General features: G+C 40.2%; 1 protein-coding gene across 2 annotated transcripts in view; it reads right to left on the reverse strand.

Moving 5' to 3' along the window:
• Nucleotides 1–14,118, reverse strand: part of ITGA1 (integrin subunit alpha 1) — a 209,285-nt gene extending 195,167 nt beyond the window's left edge. For both annotated transcript variants that reach the window (XM_014588003.2, XM_006149026.3), the window contains exon 1: nt 13,018–14,118. In XM_014588003.2, coding sequence (XP_014443489.1) covers nt 13,018–13,078 — 61 coding nt within the window. In that variant the 5' untranslated portion in view covers nt 13,079–14,118. The remainder of the gene's footprint in view (nt 1–13,017) is intronic.
• Nucleotides 14,119–14,789: the final 671 nt, after the last annotated feature.

The following is a 14,789-nucleotide window of genomic DNA, read 5'->3' on the forward strand; positions in this document are numbered from 1 at the left end:
ATATAATTCTTTTTTTTTTTTTTTTTTGAGAGGTTTTTGCTCTAGGGCGCGTTTGTTTACCAGGAAGACAGAGAGAGAGACAGAGAGAGAGAAAGTGAAAAATCATCCCCCAGGGGTGGATGGCCACATCGCAATCCCTTTTCCTCCATTCTCTTCTTGGGATCTTGGGCACACATGCACATGTACTAGGCGTGAGTTTAAGCCACTAGGTCCAGGACTCAAACCGCAGTTGACTACATGGGAGTCTTGTGCCATAGCCATTACGCTAACTGCTGGTCCTTATATACTTCTCAAAGAACTCAGAACCTTTTCACTAAGCAAGGAGCTGACGACAGTAAAGTGTGAAGGTAGCTTGCCTCTTCCAAAGTATATTGTATCTTTTTAAAAGAGTCTTATTAGAATTTCTTACTAGTAGAGTGAAAATGCATGTGTGCTTGGTTTATGTGTGTGTGTGTGTGTATGAGAGAGAGAGGCCACGGGCATGAGACAACTCTGAGCTGTGGACTTTGAGATGTTCCTTGATCACCATTTGAAGTACAGTTCATCTCTCTGTAGGCTAGCAAGGATTAAAAACCACAGAATTACAGTTAGTAGGCACAGAGAAGTATCTTTTTTTAAGAGTGTTTTTGTTTTGTTTTGTTTTGTTTTTTACTTTCTCACAGAGCATATGTACTCACCAAAGAGAGACAGACATAGTAAAAGGGAAAGTGAGAAATCACCCTCCAGAGGGGATGGCCACACCACGATCCCTTCTCCTCTGTTCTCCTCCTGGGATCTTGGACATGCACATGTACCCAATGTGATTTTGAAGCCAAAATCAAACTTCAGTCGGTCATGTGGGAGTCTAGTAACGGGACTCAAACTTCAGTCGGTCACGTGGGAATCCAGTAATGTAACCGCTATGCCATCTACTGGTCCCACACAGTAGTATTTTAATAAAAAGATTTTTTTTTCTTTTTTTCTTCCATTTATCATGGAAGAGCTATCAGTTATTGAGTATTCACCAGGTACTTTTGTTTTCTCTTTCTAATCCTAGTTTATAAGGTAAATATTTATTATTCTCACTTTACAAAAGAAGAAAATCAGTTATGGGAAAGTTCAGAAATGTACTGAAAATTAGAAAACTAGAGTTCAAATTGAGACCTGTTTAACTCTATCCCCCCCTCCTCTGTCCACTACCACTACCTGTATGGTGAATGTAAACATCTGCAAAGGCAAATCATACACTGTTTCCCACTGCCACTTTTCCTTAACCATCACCATTACTAATTAAAGAAAAACTCACAGCTTGGGAAACAACCTAGGAGATTTGAAAGACATTACTCTTTCTTTTTTTTTTTTGGAGAGGTTTTTACTATAGGGCGCATGCACTTGCCAGACAGACAGACAGAAACAGAGAGATAGAAAGCAAGAAATCACCCCCAGGGTGGATGGCCATGCCACAATCCCTTCTCCTTCTCCTCTCAGGATCTTGGGCACGCACGCATACACACCTGGCGTGAGTTTAAGCCACTGGGTCCAGGTCGACTACATGGGAGTCCAGCAACATAGTCATTACGCTAACTGCTGGTCTCGAAAGACATTAATCTTTTCCGTGCTTTTTTATTACTTCTTAAAGTTATGTTCTTTTCAAAATAGTTTTCCTTCTGTCTAGTCTAGGTCATCATTATGTTCTCTGAAAAGATCTAATATCCGACTTTAGAAGAAAACTATGTATATGTGTATGTATGTATATATATATATATATATATATACACACACACACATATATATATGTATTTCTTCATTTGAAATCTGTAGAAAATCCACACTGACTATTTATTCCATGGTTCTTTAAAAATGTTCTTTTTTTTTGAGTTATGAGGCAAACTAGAATACTTTGGTGTGTCTTTTTAAATAACAGTTTGCTTCTGTGATTAAGCACACTACAAAAGGTATCCTGTGTGATCTGAAACATCTGCAATAATGTAGAAGTTTCTTTTTAAGTAATTTGAGCTCATTATTTAATAATCAGATGTTCTCTCTCAGGTTTTGCATTATGGCTCAGTAGTTCTAGACCAATCATTACACTTTTATTTTGAATTATTTTGAGTTCCCATTGTTTATTATGTATGCTCACCAGAGAGAGAGACAAAAAGTCATAAATAGAGAGGAAGAAGAGAAAGCCTCCCCCCCTCCCTCGAACCCCAGCCCCAGTTGGGCATGGTCATGCCACAATCCCATCTCTTCTATCTCTCCCTGCTTTTGGGATTTTGGACCCACATGCCCAGCATGTTTCTTATTCTGCTGGGTCTGGGACTCAAAACCATTCAGTCAGCTTTGTAGGCTCTAGGTGCCTTAACCACCAGGCCACAGAGTCAGCCCTCCATTTTTTTATTAATTTAAATATCGAATCCCTAATGTGTAAGCCATAGTACTCTGGTTTTACACGTTTTATTTCCTACTTGTCCCCTCAGGGTACTCCATATTCTCCTTTGAGAGTAACTTTTGTTCCCTATTTATCTTAGGAACTGCAGACTTTGCTGCCCTACTCATACTTTCCTATTTCAGATATCACTTCCTGTAATACTTCCATTAAATCCTATCTTGAAGGGCCTCCTTAAATGTTAGCTGAAACTTGAAATCATGTATTATGTTATTTTGAATACAAATTCTTTCCTTCCTATTGAACTCTGGATAGATTCATCTTTGGAACTTTTCTCTGTCCTGTGCAAACTCCTTTGCACATGATGGCACTCATATACATGAATGATAAGCTAGGTGAGTAAGATAGAAAGTGTGGCAACTATATTAACATTATTACAGACACTTATTAAGGCATTGCCATTATTATCAACTATAGCTCCCCTACTGATGGTACTTTGAAAACTGCCATGGTTAAATATGTGCTTTCATTCTTCCCAAAATGAGGAAATCATGAGAAAAAGATCAGAGTTTAGATATGTTGCTTTAAATCAAATGTTATGTGTATTTATTGACTATTTAAAAATAGAAACCTTTATATCAGTAACTTCAAGTATATTTATTTTTCTTATAATGTCTTATTTATATTAATCTCTTTAGGAAAAAAAAAGTGCATAGATACCTCCAAAAGTTTATGATTTAATTTAATTTGAGACACTGGAAATATTTCAAAGAGAGAATTGGCCTGGAAGTCAAATGTCCTGGACTGTAGTCTTGGCTCTTTGTCTTTACTGTAACCTTTGGCAGCACCCAATCTCCTTGAAATCAATTTCTTTTACTTCAGAATTGAGAGAATTGAAGCAAATGATTAAAATCATTATACAAATTATGCTGTGTCAGTATTTTAAAAATATTTTTAGACAGCTCCTGTAATCTCACCCTAACATATTTGTTTTCATTTTTCTTGCTATCTTTTTGATTCTTTCTAAGGCCTATCTCAGTGATAAAAGACTAATTTCAAGTTTAATGCTTGACCACCAAGCATTAGCAGATCTGACTTATGTTTTTTTCTAGCTGGATTCTAGCAACTTTAGGTGAATCCCCTCACCTCCATAAACCTAAATTATTTTCAGTCCATATGTAAATAAGAGTACTTATCCTAATTCACTCATTTGACAATCCTTATGAGAGTCTAACAAGACTATGATACTTGGTAAATTGCAGAGCTCTGTAAACATGTAAGGTACTGCAGTAAATCTCTGAGAATGCCAGGCTTAAAGCTAGAAATCTGGATTAGACAAAGAAAAGGCCTAGGGCTCACATCAACGTGATTGTGATTATTCAACCTTAGAAAAAATTACAATAGAGTTGACTGATAGATAATCTGTTAGGTGTATTGATTTAGGATGAATATCTTTTTGAATATCCTGTGTTTAGCACAGTGCCCTTAAATAGTAGAGTCTCAAAATTTTCTTGTTTCCATCTTGTATTTTTTTGTTGTTGTCGTTGGTAAGACTTACTGTCCTACAATGTAAATCTGATCTTCTTATACCTCTGCTTAAAACACTTTGGGAGTGTTTTTCATCATTGTTTCTTTGCATGGCAATAGCTTTTTCTTTTTTTTAACGGGAGAGAGGTTTTTGCTATAGGGCACGTGCGCTTGCCAGAAGGAGACAGACAAAGAGACAGAAAGCTAGAAATAATTCCCCAGGGGGGATGGCCACACTACAATCCCTTCTCCTCCATTCTCCTCTTGGGATCTTGGGCACGTATGCACACGTGCCCAGCGTGAGTTTAAGCCACCAGGTCCAGGACTCAAACCACGGCTGACTAAATGGGAATCCAGTGACATAGCCATTATGCCAACTGCTGGTCCTAGCAATAGCTTTTTCTAAACCTTGAGCCTCTTAAGAGCAGAGACTACCTTTTATTTGCCTTTGTGTTCCTGTAACGTAATCATATTTTTTATATGAAAGAATGAGCAGTTATTAGTTATTCTTCAGAGTTTTTAACTTGTCTATTACTGATATTTAGGAGATATATTCTACTTTATAATGTTACTAACATTTTGAAAGAAACTACATCTAAGGTAAGTTTCTATAAACCTATTTTAAATTTTGAGCTACCCATGCTTTGATAAGAAAATTGAGGTTTTAAAAATATCTTATTGAGGAAATGGTCTTAATATGTTTTAAAGTAATGAATAATGGCAATTTGCTTTAGTATACATGGTTTGGAAAGTGGTCTTAACAGCCAGAGCTCTGATTATGAATATCTAGAGATAAATGCAATAATTTGTTTTGAGAGAATGCGCAATGCTCAGAGTATATAAAGGCTCCCATGTGGCCACCACAAGCAAAACTAAGTGGATGACTAGGGGGATTTTTCAGTTAATATAGGCAAAAGGGTAAAAGGGAAAAGGGAAAGGGAAAGCTTTTTTTTTTTTTTAAAGTAACTTGTATTCACTCCCTATCTGAATTTCCTGTCATTGAAAATGCTTACTTGCAATTGACACAAAACAATAGAAACCTCCTACTAAGTAAACAAAATCTTATTAACAAAAGTGTGTGTGTGTGTGTGTGTGTTTCCATTTGTATATATCCCTTTACAGGATGAATTATCTTACCCAAAATATTACAGTAAAATATATAACAAATATTTTTAAGGGATGATCAATACCCACGTTTCATGCTTTAATATTTGGCAAACTAAAACTCTAGCTAATACAATCATTTTGAAAGTACATGTAATTTTGGGGCCAGCAGGTGGCGTGGTGGTTAAGGGTGCTGGACTATCACATGGCTGACTGTGATTGGAGTCTTGGACCTGGCAGCTTGCTTTCTCACTGTCTTTCTCTTTCATCTCTAGTCAAACATAAAACAAGAAAGAGAGAGAGAGAGAGAGAGAGAGAGAGGGAGAGGGAGAGGGAGAGGGAGAAGGAGGGAGGGAAGGAGGGAAGAAGAAAGTTAAATAAAATAATTCTTTAAAAAAAGAAAATACATGTAATTTGTATTAAGAGTACGTGACTTATAATAAAATACAGACACAGCTTACTCATTTGATTCTAATGTGATTTGGATGCTCTATCCAAATTTAAGAATGTGTATCTATTTCAGTAGGAATCATATAATTTATACAAAAAAAAGCATGTCTTTACTCCTTTTTACATTTGAATTACAATGATTTTTCTATTAATTCAGATTTTTCACTTGTATGCATTTTTGTTTTCATTTAAAACTTAGTGACACTTTTAATCTTCCTTTCAAGTAATAGAAAAAATTATATTCAAATTAGGCCCTTCGTATATACATAGCCCTAGCATTCACCACCAATATGACCAAGTGTTAGAATTTGCAAGGTTAATCATTGGTCCTGTGTAACTGAAATATTCTTAGATGACTGGTCACCTCTCTCCTGAGGCTTCCTTCTAAAGGAAGAGGTCAGAAGGAGCTCTATTTGGGGAATCTGGTGAGATGGCTAGTCTCAGAGGAGCAATTGGCTACTGAGTCATATAAACTTGACTCTGGAAGATAACTAAAAAGAACAATGTTCATGTGTGTATCTTTGTATCTGGAAGAGGTGTTGCTTATTAGCTTCTTTGAGATCTTATATTGTAGCTTTATCCTCTTTGAGATCTTATAGTGTAGCTTTATCAATGTGATGGAAAATGTCATGTAGGTATTACATATAATTGATGGTAATTTTCAAAAATGTGTTAGGAAATGTCACATAGATAGTGTATATTATCGATTTTATTTTCAGATGGATGTTTCCCATATTTCTTTATCTCTGAAACTAGGATGCACACAACGACCTAGCAAAGATATCTGGATTGGCAGTGCTTGCCTTTCTTAGTGGTATTTAAAATAATTGTGCATCTTTCAGTTGATGCTGTTTTCCATTCAATTAGATATAAGTATGGCTAGATATAATATTCTAGGTGGGGATATTATTAAAGGGTACATTCTGATCTCTTCAGTACTTGTTTTGTTTTTTAGGTTTTTGCCATAGGCACGTGTGCTTGCTGGAGAGATACAGAGAGAGGAAAAGTGAGAAATTGCACTGCCCCTCCTCCCCGAAAAGGGGATGGCTCTGCTGCAATCCCTTCTCCATTCTCCTCTTGGGATTTTGGGCATCCACACACACAGGCACCTCAAATGATTTTCAGAGTAGCCAGGTCCGAGACTCAAACAGAACAGCAAGTCGACCATGTGGAAGTCCAGCACCTTAACCACCACACTACCTGCTGACCCGTTCCCCTCTTAGCACTTTTTGATGTGTCTATAACCTATTCTCTGTGGTTCATTCAATAAAAGTATCTTTTGTCCTGGGTTCTGGGGATAATAAAGACCCTGACTTCACATAGCATATATACAGTAAGCTGGGACAACACACAGTTATATTTAATTACAATATATCGTATGTTTTATTATACAAGCCAAGGTGCTGGGGACATACATGTGCCTAAGGGAGGGGGTCCAATCTACTCTAGGGCTCTCTTGGAAATAGCATTTAGGAAAGGACTTGAGGATAGTAGCAGTAACTACTTATGCAAAGGAACACATCATAGAGGAGCTGAGAAAGTTCAATAATCTTCAGAAAGGAAAATATTCAGCTCATTTGCATCTCTTGATACTGTACTGTACTTGCTTTGAGAGTGAATACAATTCTCCAGTTATGCACAATTTTGAACAGTCAATCTATTCTGACTAGCACTGTGGGGAAAATCTTTCTTCTCAGTTTCTTAACACAAATTCAAGTGTGCTGTTTTATGTTTGATACAACAGAAGAGCAGTGTAGGTAAAGAATAGCATCTGGTCTCTACTTTCCTGAATATATTTTAAATGAGGTTTTGTTTTTGGAGAGATTTTTACTATAGGGTGTGTGCATTCACCAGAGAGAGAAAGAGGGAGACAGAAAGTGAAAATCACTCCCCCAGGGAGAGTGGCCATGCTGCAGTCCCTTCTCCATTCTCCTCTTGGGATTTTGGGCATGCACACACATGTGCCCAGTGTGTTTTAAGCCACTAGGTCTGGGACTTGAACTGTAGTCGACCATGTGAGAGTCCAGCGATGTAACCATTACACTAGTTGCTGGTCCCAAATGAGTTCCTTTATTAACATATTCTAAGAGGCAGTTGAAAATTAAGTAAATTTTAAATCTTAGTGGGAAGGTTGCTGGGTTGGAGTTGGAGGAACAAGAACAAAGGAGTGAGAGAGAGACAGGAAGTAAGATCAACTGTGTCCCTAGAATGCAGGCTTCAAAACATAAACATTAGCATCATGCCAGCAGGGAAGAAAAATAGGTAAACTCATCATTTTAATTCATTGCCTGTATAACAAATGAACAAACAAAAACTCTATGAATTAATTCATTGCTACTTTTGCAAACATCATCAGGACTTTGATGATTCCTGAGAATACAATGTCTGCCACTGGAGATCATTTCTTTGTTTTGGGAATGTGGTAAACTTCCTCCCCATATTTAGCCATTTCGTCACTGGACTTCATGTTAAATAGGAAATCCTGCCTGTGAGAAAAAGTCACAGAAGAAGACCTTTGCCAAGTAAAATGTCTCTGTGGAAGACAGACATGACACTCAGGGGTAAACTGATAATTACTTTGTTAATAATTGTAGATGGTAGTCTTTCTGTTCAAGTTATACTTAATATGGGGTGAGTCATCTAATTTCAATGCACACCTAACATCATGAAAATAATATTCACCTGCATCATTAATTAGGTCCTGATCAAAGTCATTTAGATAATTATGTTTGAATTTCACATTTAGAAGGATGAGCAAGAGGAGAACTGACTTAACTTAGGCAGCCTATGTATATGGCCTATTATTTCAGAGCAGGAAATTGGAGGTCAGAGATCTGAATTGAGCAGATTTGTCATGTGCTAGTCGTGTAACACTGGGCAAATGAAATTAACCTCTGACTCTTTTGGCTTCTTCATCTCTAAAATTGGACAGTAGTTTCAAACTTTTACATTTTTTAAAATTTCGAATGAAAAAATACATGACAAGTACTTGGCATAGGGCCTTATGCATTATGTTTCAACTTAAGTTGTGCTAGTTATTCTCCGTTATTGTTTGTCTTGACTTTTGTCCTCTGGGGGGATGAGTCCTGCCATTTGGATATGGCCAGTGGGAGGGCAGGAAGACATTAAAAGGCAGGATGAAAGAGGTGGAGGATCTATTTCCCTTACACTTCCTTGTGAGGCTTCAGTTTGGGCACTTGCATTCCCTGACTAATGGCCACAGCACTGAATCAAGAGCCACACTCCCACAGTCAGAGTTCACAGTCGGGTTAACACACCGTCTCCCCAGGCCTAGGAAGGGTCATGGGTTTTCCTCCCGTTATTATTTCCTGAGTGTTTTCTTCCCACTCTTGCTTGTCCTAGGTGATCTGTCATCTTTTCTAGGTTCCTTTAAAGCCTCTCTAAGCTATCTTTTCATGACTTTTTTTTTTTTCAGTAAAATATATGTGCCACTAGTTCATTCTGGGACATGGACAGACATACAATAAAAACAAAGACTTCATTTTGGGATTAGCTCTGTGGCACAGCAGTAATGTGCTGTCCAAGAGAAGCCAAATTCCACATGCTCACCCCAGGTCAAATGTTGGGCCTGGCCACCTGAAACATGCCAGGCACATGCATGAGTGCCCAAGACCCAGTGGGCTGGATGACTGGAGGAAGACGATCACAGTGTGACCAGATCCAGTGGAAAGTGTTCATCTCTCTCTCTCTCTCTCTCTCTCTCCATCTCACATGCATGCGCTCCATCATGAATAAAGAAAAAAAATAAAGATTTTATTTGGACGTAAAGGAGAACATCTCTTTGGTGAATCACGTCCATTGGAGGATGCTAATACACGTTCTAAATCTCATGGAATGTTCAGAGAGGGTGGCGATTGTCCTGGTAATGTAAACCCAGCTTTGAAGGCTGGAGATAGTTTACTTAGATGGCAAGCGATGGTGGGAAGGAAGGGTGGAGTTTGTTTCTAAATGCGTGAAACAACAAGGTCATACCCTCAGTGGCAAAATGAGCATGAGGATTACAGGGGAAGTAAGGAGACATGATTGATGTACCTGGCAGTTTGTGTTTAAGGGTATAATAGGCAGAATAAAGTTCTCCCAAAAGAGCCAAGGTCTACTCCCTAGAATCTGTGACTATGTTACCTTAAATAATGCTATGGTTTGGACGTGGATTGTTTTCCAAAAACTTATGCAGAGGCTTTGTCCCAGTGTAGTAATGTTGGGAGGGGAAAATCTTTTAGGAGCTGGGCCTAATGGAAGGTATTCAGGTAACTGGAATTCCACCCTTGTGAGTGGATTGGTGTCCCTATCGCAATAGTGACTTAGTTCATGCTCTCATGGGAAGTGAATTAAGTTCCCCATGAGAGCAAGTTGTTATAAAGTGACTCCACCTATGTTTTATGTTTTGCCACTTCTCAGAGGTGCCCAGTTGCTATTCCACTTCTTCACCATGTTTAGCTGCAACACAAGGCCCTCACCACGAGCTGCTGGATGTGGCTGCCCTTTCTTGAACTTCCCAAGCTACAGAACTGAGAGCTAAATAAACCTCTTTTCTTTATTAATTACCCAGTCTTAGAAATCCTGTTACAACACAATACAAAATGATCTAAGACAGATGACAAAAGGGACTTGGCAGATGCGATTAATTTAAGAAGGGGAAATTTGTTCTGGTGAGTCCAATGCAATTACAGAGATCCTTAAGGAGGCAAGAGAGTTTGAATCAGAGAAGAAGGTGTGATGCTGCAGCTTAATCTGAGAGAAAGATGTGCAGGTGCTACCCTGCTGGCTGTGAAGATGGAGAATGGGCTGTAAGACAAAGAATGCAGGTGGCTGTAGAAGCTGGAAAAAGCAAGAGAATGAGTCTCCCCTAGGCCTGGGAACACCTTTCTTTTCTCCAGTGAGACCTCTGACCTACAGAACTGTGAAATAGTAGATTTATGTTGTTTTAAGTTGGTAAATCTATGGCGATTTGTTCCAAGAGAAACGGCAAACTGGTTTAGAAGCAACAAGGAAATAGAGAGAGCGTGCTGGATTCAAGCAGTTAGTTGAGAATTGGAGATCTGTGTGGAAGGCAGCAAAGAACCACCAAAGCTCTATTGACTAAAATCTCAGATATAATGAAAATGGCATATTAGGAGGGTGGATTAGAGGCTCAGATTGGATAGAAGATGAGCCTTCCAGTAGTGTGCACGGGTAGTGATAAGACTTCAGAGTAAGTGTGAATTCTGAGTTGGTGAGAAGTTTCCAAGTGAGAGATTGGTAAGGAAGAGCTGACAGAATATGATGACTGATGAAACCAGCAAAAGAAAAGTAAAATGTTAGCTCGTTAATGTATTATGAAATGAACATGTATATAGAACATATGAGAAACTTGATTCCAAGACAATAACTTTTTAAAATTCTAAATTTCAATATGATTGCATGATATACATATATAAGAGAAAAGTAAATATTGTAATGTAGAAATATCTATGCATTATTTTCCTTTAAGTCCCTTCTTGGATTCAGCAAGCATATTACACCAACATACATATGAAATATGAAATTGTAACTTTTTAACCTCTACTGTTCCAAGTTTTCTTGTATTTTTAGGGGCTATGCAAATCTCATTTAATCATTTATGCACTAGTTTCTGCTACTTTAATGAAATGAAAAGTACAACTTGAACAGGTAATAAGCTATTCAGATTTTACGCGACAATAACAATGATGACAAAATGCAAACAATATCCACAAATTGAGTTGGAAAGGAATCAGAGGTCAAGAAATGTAAAGGGTAATAACAGTAGCTGGTAACTTACACCACTCACTGGCTAAAATTCTGTTCAGTAATTATCACTATTTGGATTACTGGACATTTCCTGAGCAGTGGGAAGTGTTTGGATGAAAAGCGAGTAGCTCATTATTAACCCTCTTTATTCCACCTCACTGTGGAGAAGAAAGGTCAGCTTGCTCATAATCCATTTCTACGTGATCTGCATACAACTTAACAATGCTTGGCTTGGCCGTCTAAGGCAGGACTTAACTGGCTGGCATGCCTCTGTTTTTAGTAGTAAAATGCTAACATAACTAGTAACAGTAAGCGTGCCAACAGTAAGAACACTGAGCAGTTGAATATCAGAGATACACAAAATTCACCATTCATTAAGCCACCAGGTGATTTTTCTCTCATACAAAGCTTGTATCAATATACTTTGAACCATCTGCCTTTTTCCTTTCCCAATTTCCACTTTTTCCCTCAATCAATAATTGGTTAAAAAAAAAAAGATCTTAGTATGTGTTCATCATCTGGAACATTTTAGAGAATCTATTACTCAACTTTCTTTTTTTCTAAACTGCATGTAACTTCACATTTCTAGGGTGTTTAAGTCCTCTCCTGAAAATATGTATGTATACACAAGTAACAATACTACAATATCTGCATTGTGATATCTACAGAGTGAATGTTCACCCTCCCTTTCTTAGGTTCAAAATGGTCCTCTCATGGGTGTTGACACAGAAACATCATTTCAGGACGAGAAGCAGTTTTGCCTTGTCGCTGTCTCGTTCCACAGCGGAAAAGATCCTGAACACTTAACAATGCTTGGCTTGGCCGTCTAAGGCAGGACTTAACTGGCTGGCATGCCTCTGTTTTTAGTAGTAAAATGCTAACATAACTAGTAACAGTAAGCGTGCCAACAGTAAAAACACTGAGCAGTTGAATACCAGAGATACACAAAATTCACCATTCATTAAGCCACCAGGTGATTTTTCTCTCATACAAAGCTTGTATCAATATACTTTGAACCATCTGCCTTTTTCCTTTCCCAATTTCCACTTTTTCCCTCAATCAATAATTGGTTAAAAAAAAAAAGATCTTAGTATGTGTTCATCATCTGGAACATTTTAGAGAATCTATTACTCAACTTTCTTTTTTTCTAAACTGCATGTAACTTCACATTTCTAGGGTGTTTAAGTCCTCTCCTGAAAATACGTATGTATACACAAGTAACAATACTACAATATCTGCATTGTGATATCTACAGAGTGAATGTTCACCCTCCCTTTCTTAGGTTCAAAATGGTCCTCTCATGGGTGTTGACACAGAAACATCATTTCAGGACGAGAAGCAGTTTTGCCTTGTCGCTGTCTCGTTCCACAGCGGAAAAGATCCTGAACCCGAGACACCAAGAAAACGCACTCATGTCCAGAGTCGAACAACCCGAGGGTGGGAACTCTGCAACTAAAGTAGGCGCCCTCTCGTCAACCCTCCCCCGAAAGGAGGGGTAAATCCATTTTACACAGTACATGTAAACCAACTTGAGCTGGAGTGGCCAGTGCTACCGTGCAAGGTCTTCAGCACTGCCTCTCTCCTGTCACCGGGTGGAGGGGTCTGGAAGCTACACCGAACCTCGGTCAGGTCAAAACCAAAGCGCAGAACCTCTTTTCTGAACTCCAGCCTGGCCAGACTACCTGGAGTGCCCCCATGTGGGTCGGCGCGCCCTCCTCTGGCCCACAGCTCTGAGTACCTCCTTCTCTGTTCAAGCCCCAAGCCCCGCGCAGGAGATGCTTAGAAACAGCAGAGTCGCTCACCGGTGAGGAGCCAGCAGCAGGAGACAGCGACCCCTGGGCTGGCGCGGCGCCAGGGGGCCATGGCCCGAGCGGCCGCAACAGCCGTGGGGACGCGCTGGTTCGAAGAGCGGGACCTGGCAGGAGCGGTCACTGGAGGCGCGCGCTCTGGGCCACTCCGCTGGCCGCCGCGGATCCCAGTCCTTGGTCCCAGCCGGCCCCGACGTCCAGGAGTGGCCGAGAAGTGATTTCCTGTGTTTTCGTCGAATGCCTCTAAGCCCGTTCCACGCTTTTCACATCCCAGACGGATTGCCACATCGCCCGCCCCTTCGCGTTCGCGCTCTGAAATCGCACTGGCAGTCTCCCAGGCTCGGTCCGAGACATGGACAAATAAAGCCAGCTCCGCAGGTCCGTGTTTAGGCTAAAGTCCACGGGCTGCAAAGCGAACCTTAAAGGGACATCTGCCTTTCATTGAGAGGGGACTCCCGCCGTCCCGGCTAAATCCCTAAGGTGGTAGAAAGCGGGCAAGGGCTGGACCTTCGGGAGGGTGTCGCCGGCCGGGTGGCTCCGCCTTCACACCCCTTCCTTCTGCCCGGTCTGGGCGGGGAAGGCGCTTTGAAAGTGCCCCAGTTCCTCCGCCGGCGGGAGTGCAGGGAAGGAAGGCTACTTTTTTGGTCGGATCGCGCAGAAGGGATCAGACCACCTGGGAAAGGGAGTGGACCCTCTTCCTCCTACTGGGACCCTTGAACTTCGTCGTAAAGTCGTCTCGCCCTGAGGGGGGAGCGTCCTCAGTACCCCGACACACCCCACTACCCTGGGCTTCGCTTCCGTTTATGGAGGATTTGCTTCGTTTTATTCGTGGTTAAAGGAGGGTTGCAGATAGCTCTTCTTTGGGAAGATTGGGGAGAAAAGGAGAAACAAGACCGAGAGGAAAAAAAAGGAAGAGGGAGAAAGAGACCAATGCAAAAGCAGAGGCGAAGGAAGGACCAAAAGCAGTCTCCTTAGAAATGGAATGTGTGTGGGCTATTTTGTTTAAGCTGAGTTAGGATGTTTGTACACTGAGAATTGGGTATAATAAAGAACTCAGAGCACTGTTTTATTTTTCCTTGCTACAGTCTTTTACCAGTAAGTCTGCGTGAAGTCCTATTCGCATTCCTCTGTCCTGGGAGACTGGGGCCAGGAGTGCTCACGAATTTGAGTTTGCAGTCCTCCCTGATCTGCTGGTTGAACAACTTCCCTGAGTCAAGAGTCACATTCCCACGTTGGAATCAAGGAATACTTGCTGTTTGCAAAGCAGCTGTGTTAGTTTTAGTGCTTTGAGAATTTGGGAAAAAGCAGAGATGAGTAGATTTGTGTCTAAAGTATTTGAGAGAATCAATGCATGATGACTTTAGTCTTAATTGTGTCCTGAAAATGCGACCACTTTCTAGTCTCATAGTCAGATTTTCACCTTTTTTTTAAGGGAGTTTTTTGTTTGTTTGTTTTTTGCTACAGGGCCCGTGTGCTAGTCAATGAGACAGAGAGAGAGAGATAGAGAGACAGAAAGCAAGAAATCAGCCCCAGGAGGATGGCCATGCCGCAATCTGTTCCACTCTTGGAATTTTTGGTCATGTATGCACATGTGCCTGGTGTGAGTTTTAAGCCCCCAGGACTCAAATCATTGTTGATTACATGGGAGTCCAGTGAGGACCACGTTACCATTTTGCCATCTGCTGGCATCACAACTAAATTTTCATGACAAGGAACAGGAAGGGAGTAGCCCCCAGGATGACTGGCTATATGGGAGGGTCTTCAAA

Source organism: Tupaia chinensis, unplaced genomic scaffold (assembly GCF_000334495.1).
Source record: "Tupaia chinensis unplaced genomic scaffold, TupChi_1.0 Scaffold000251_1, whole genome shotgun sequence".
NCBI lineage: Eukaryota > Metazoa > Chordata > Mammalia > Scandentia > Tupaiidae > Tupaia > Tupaia belangeri.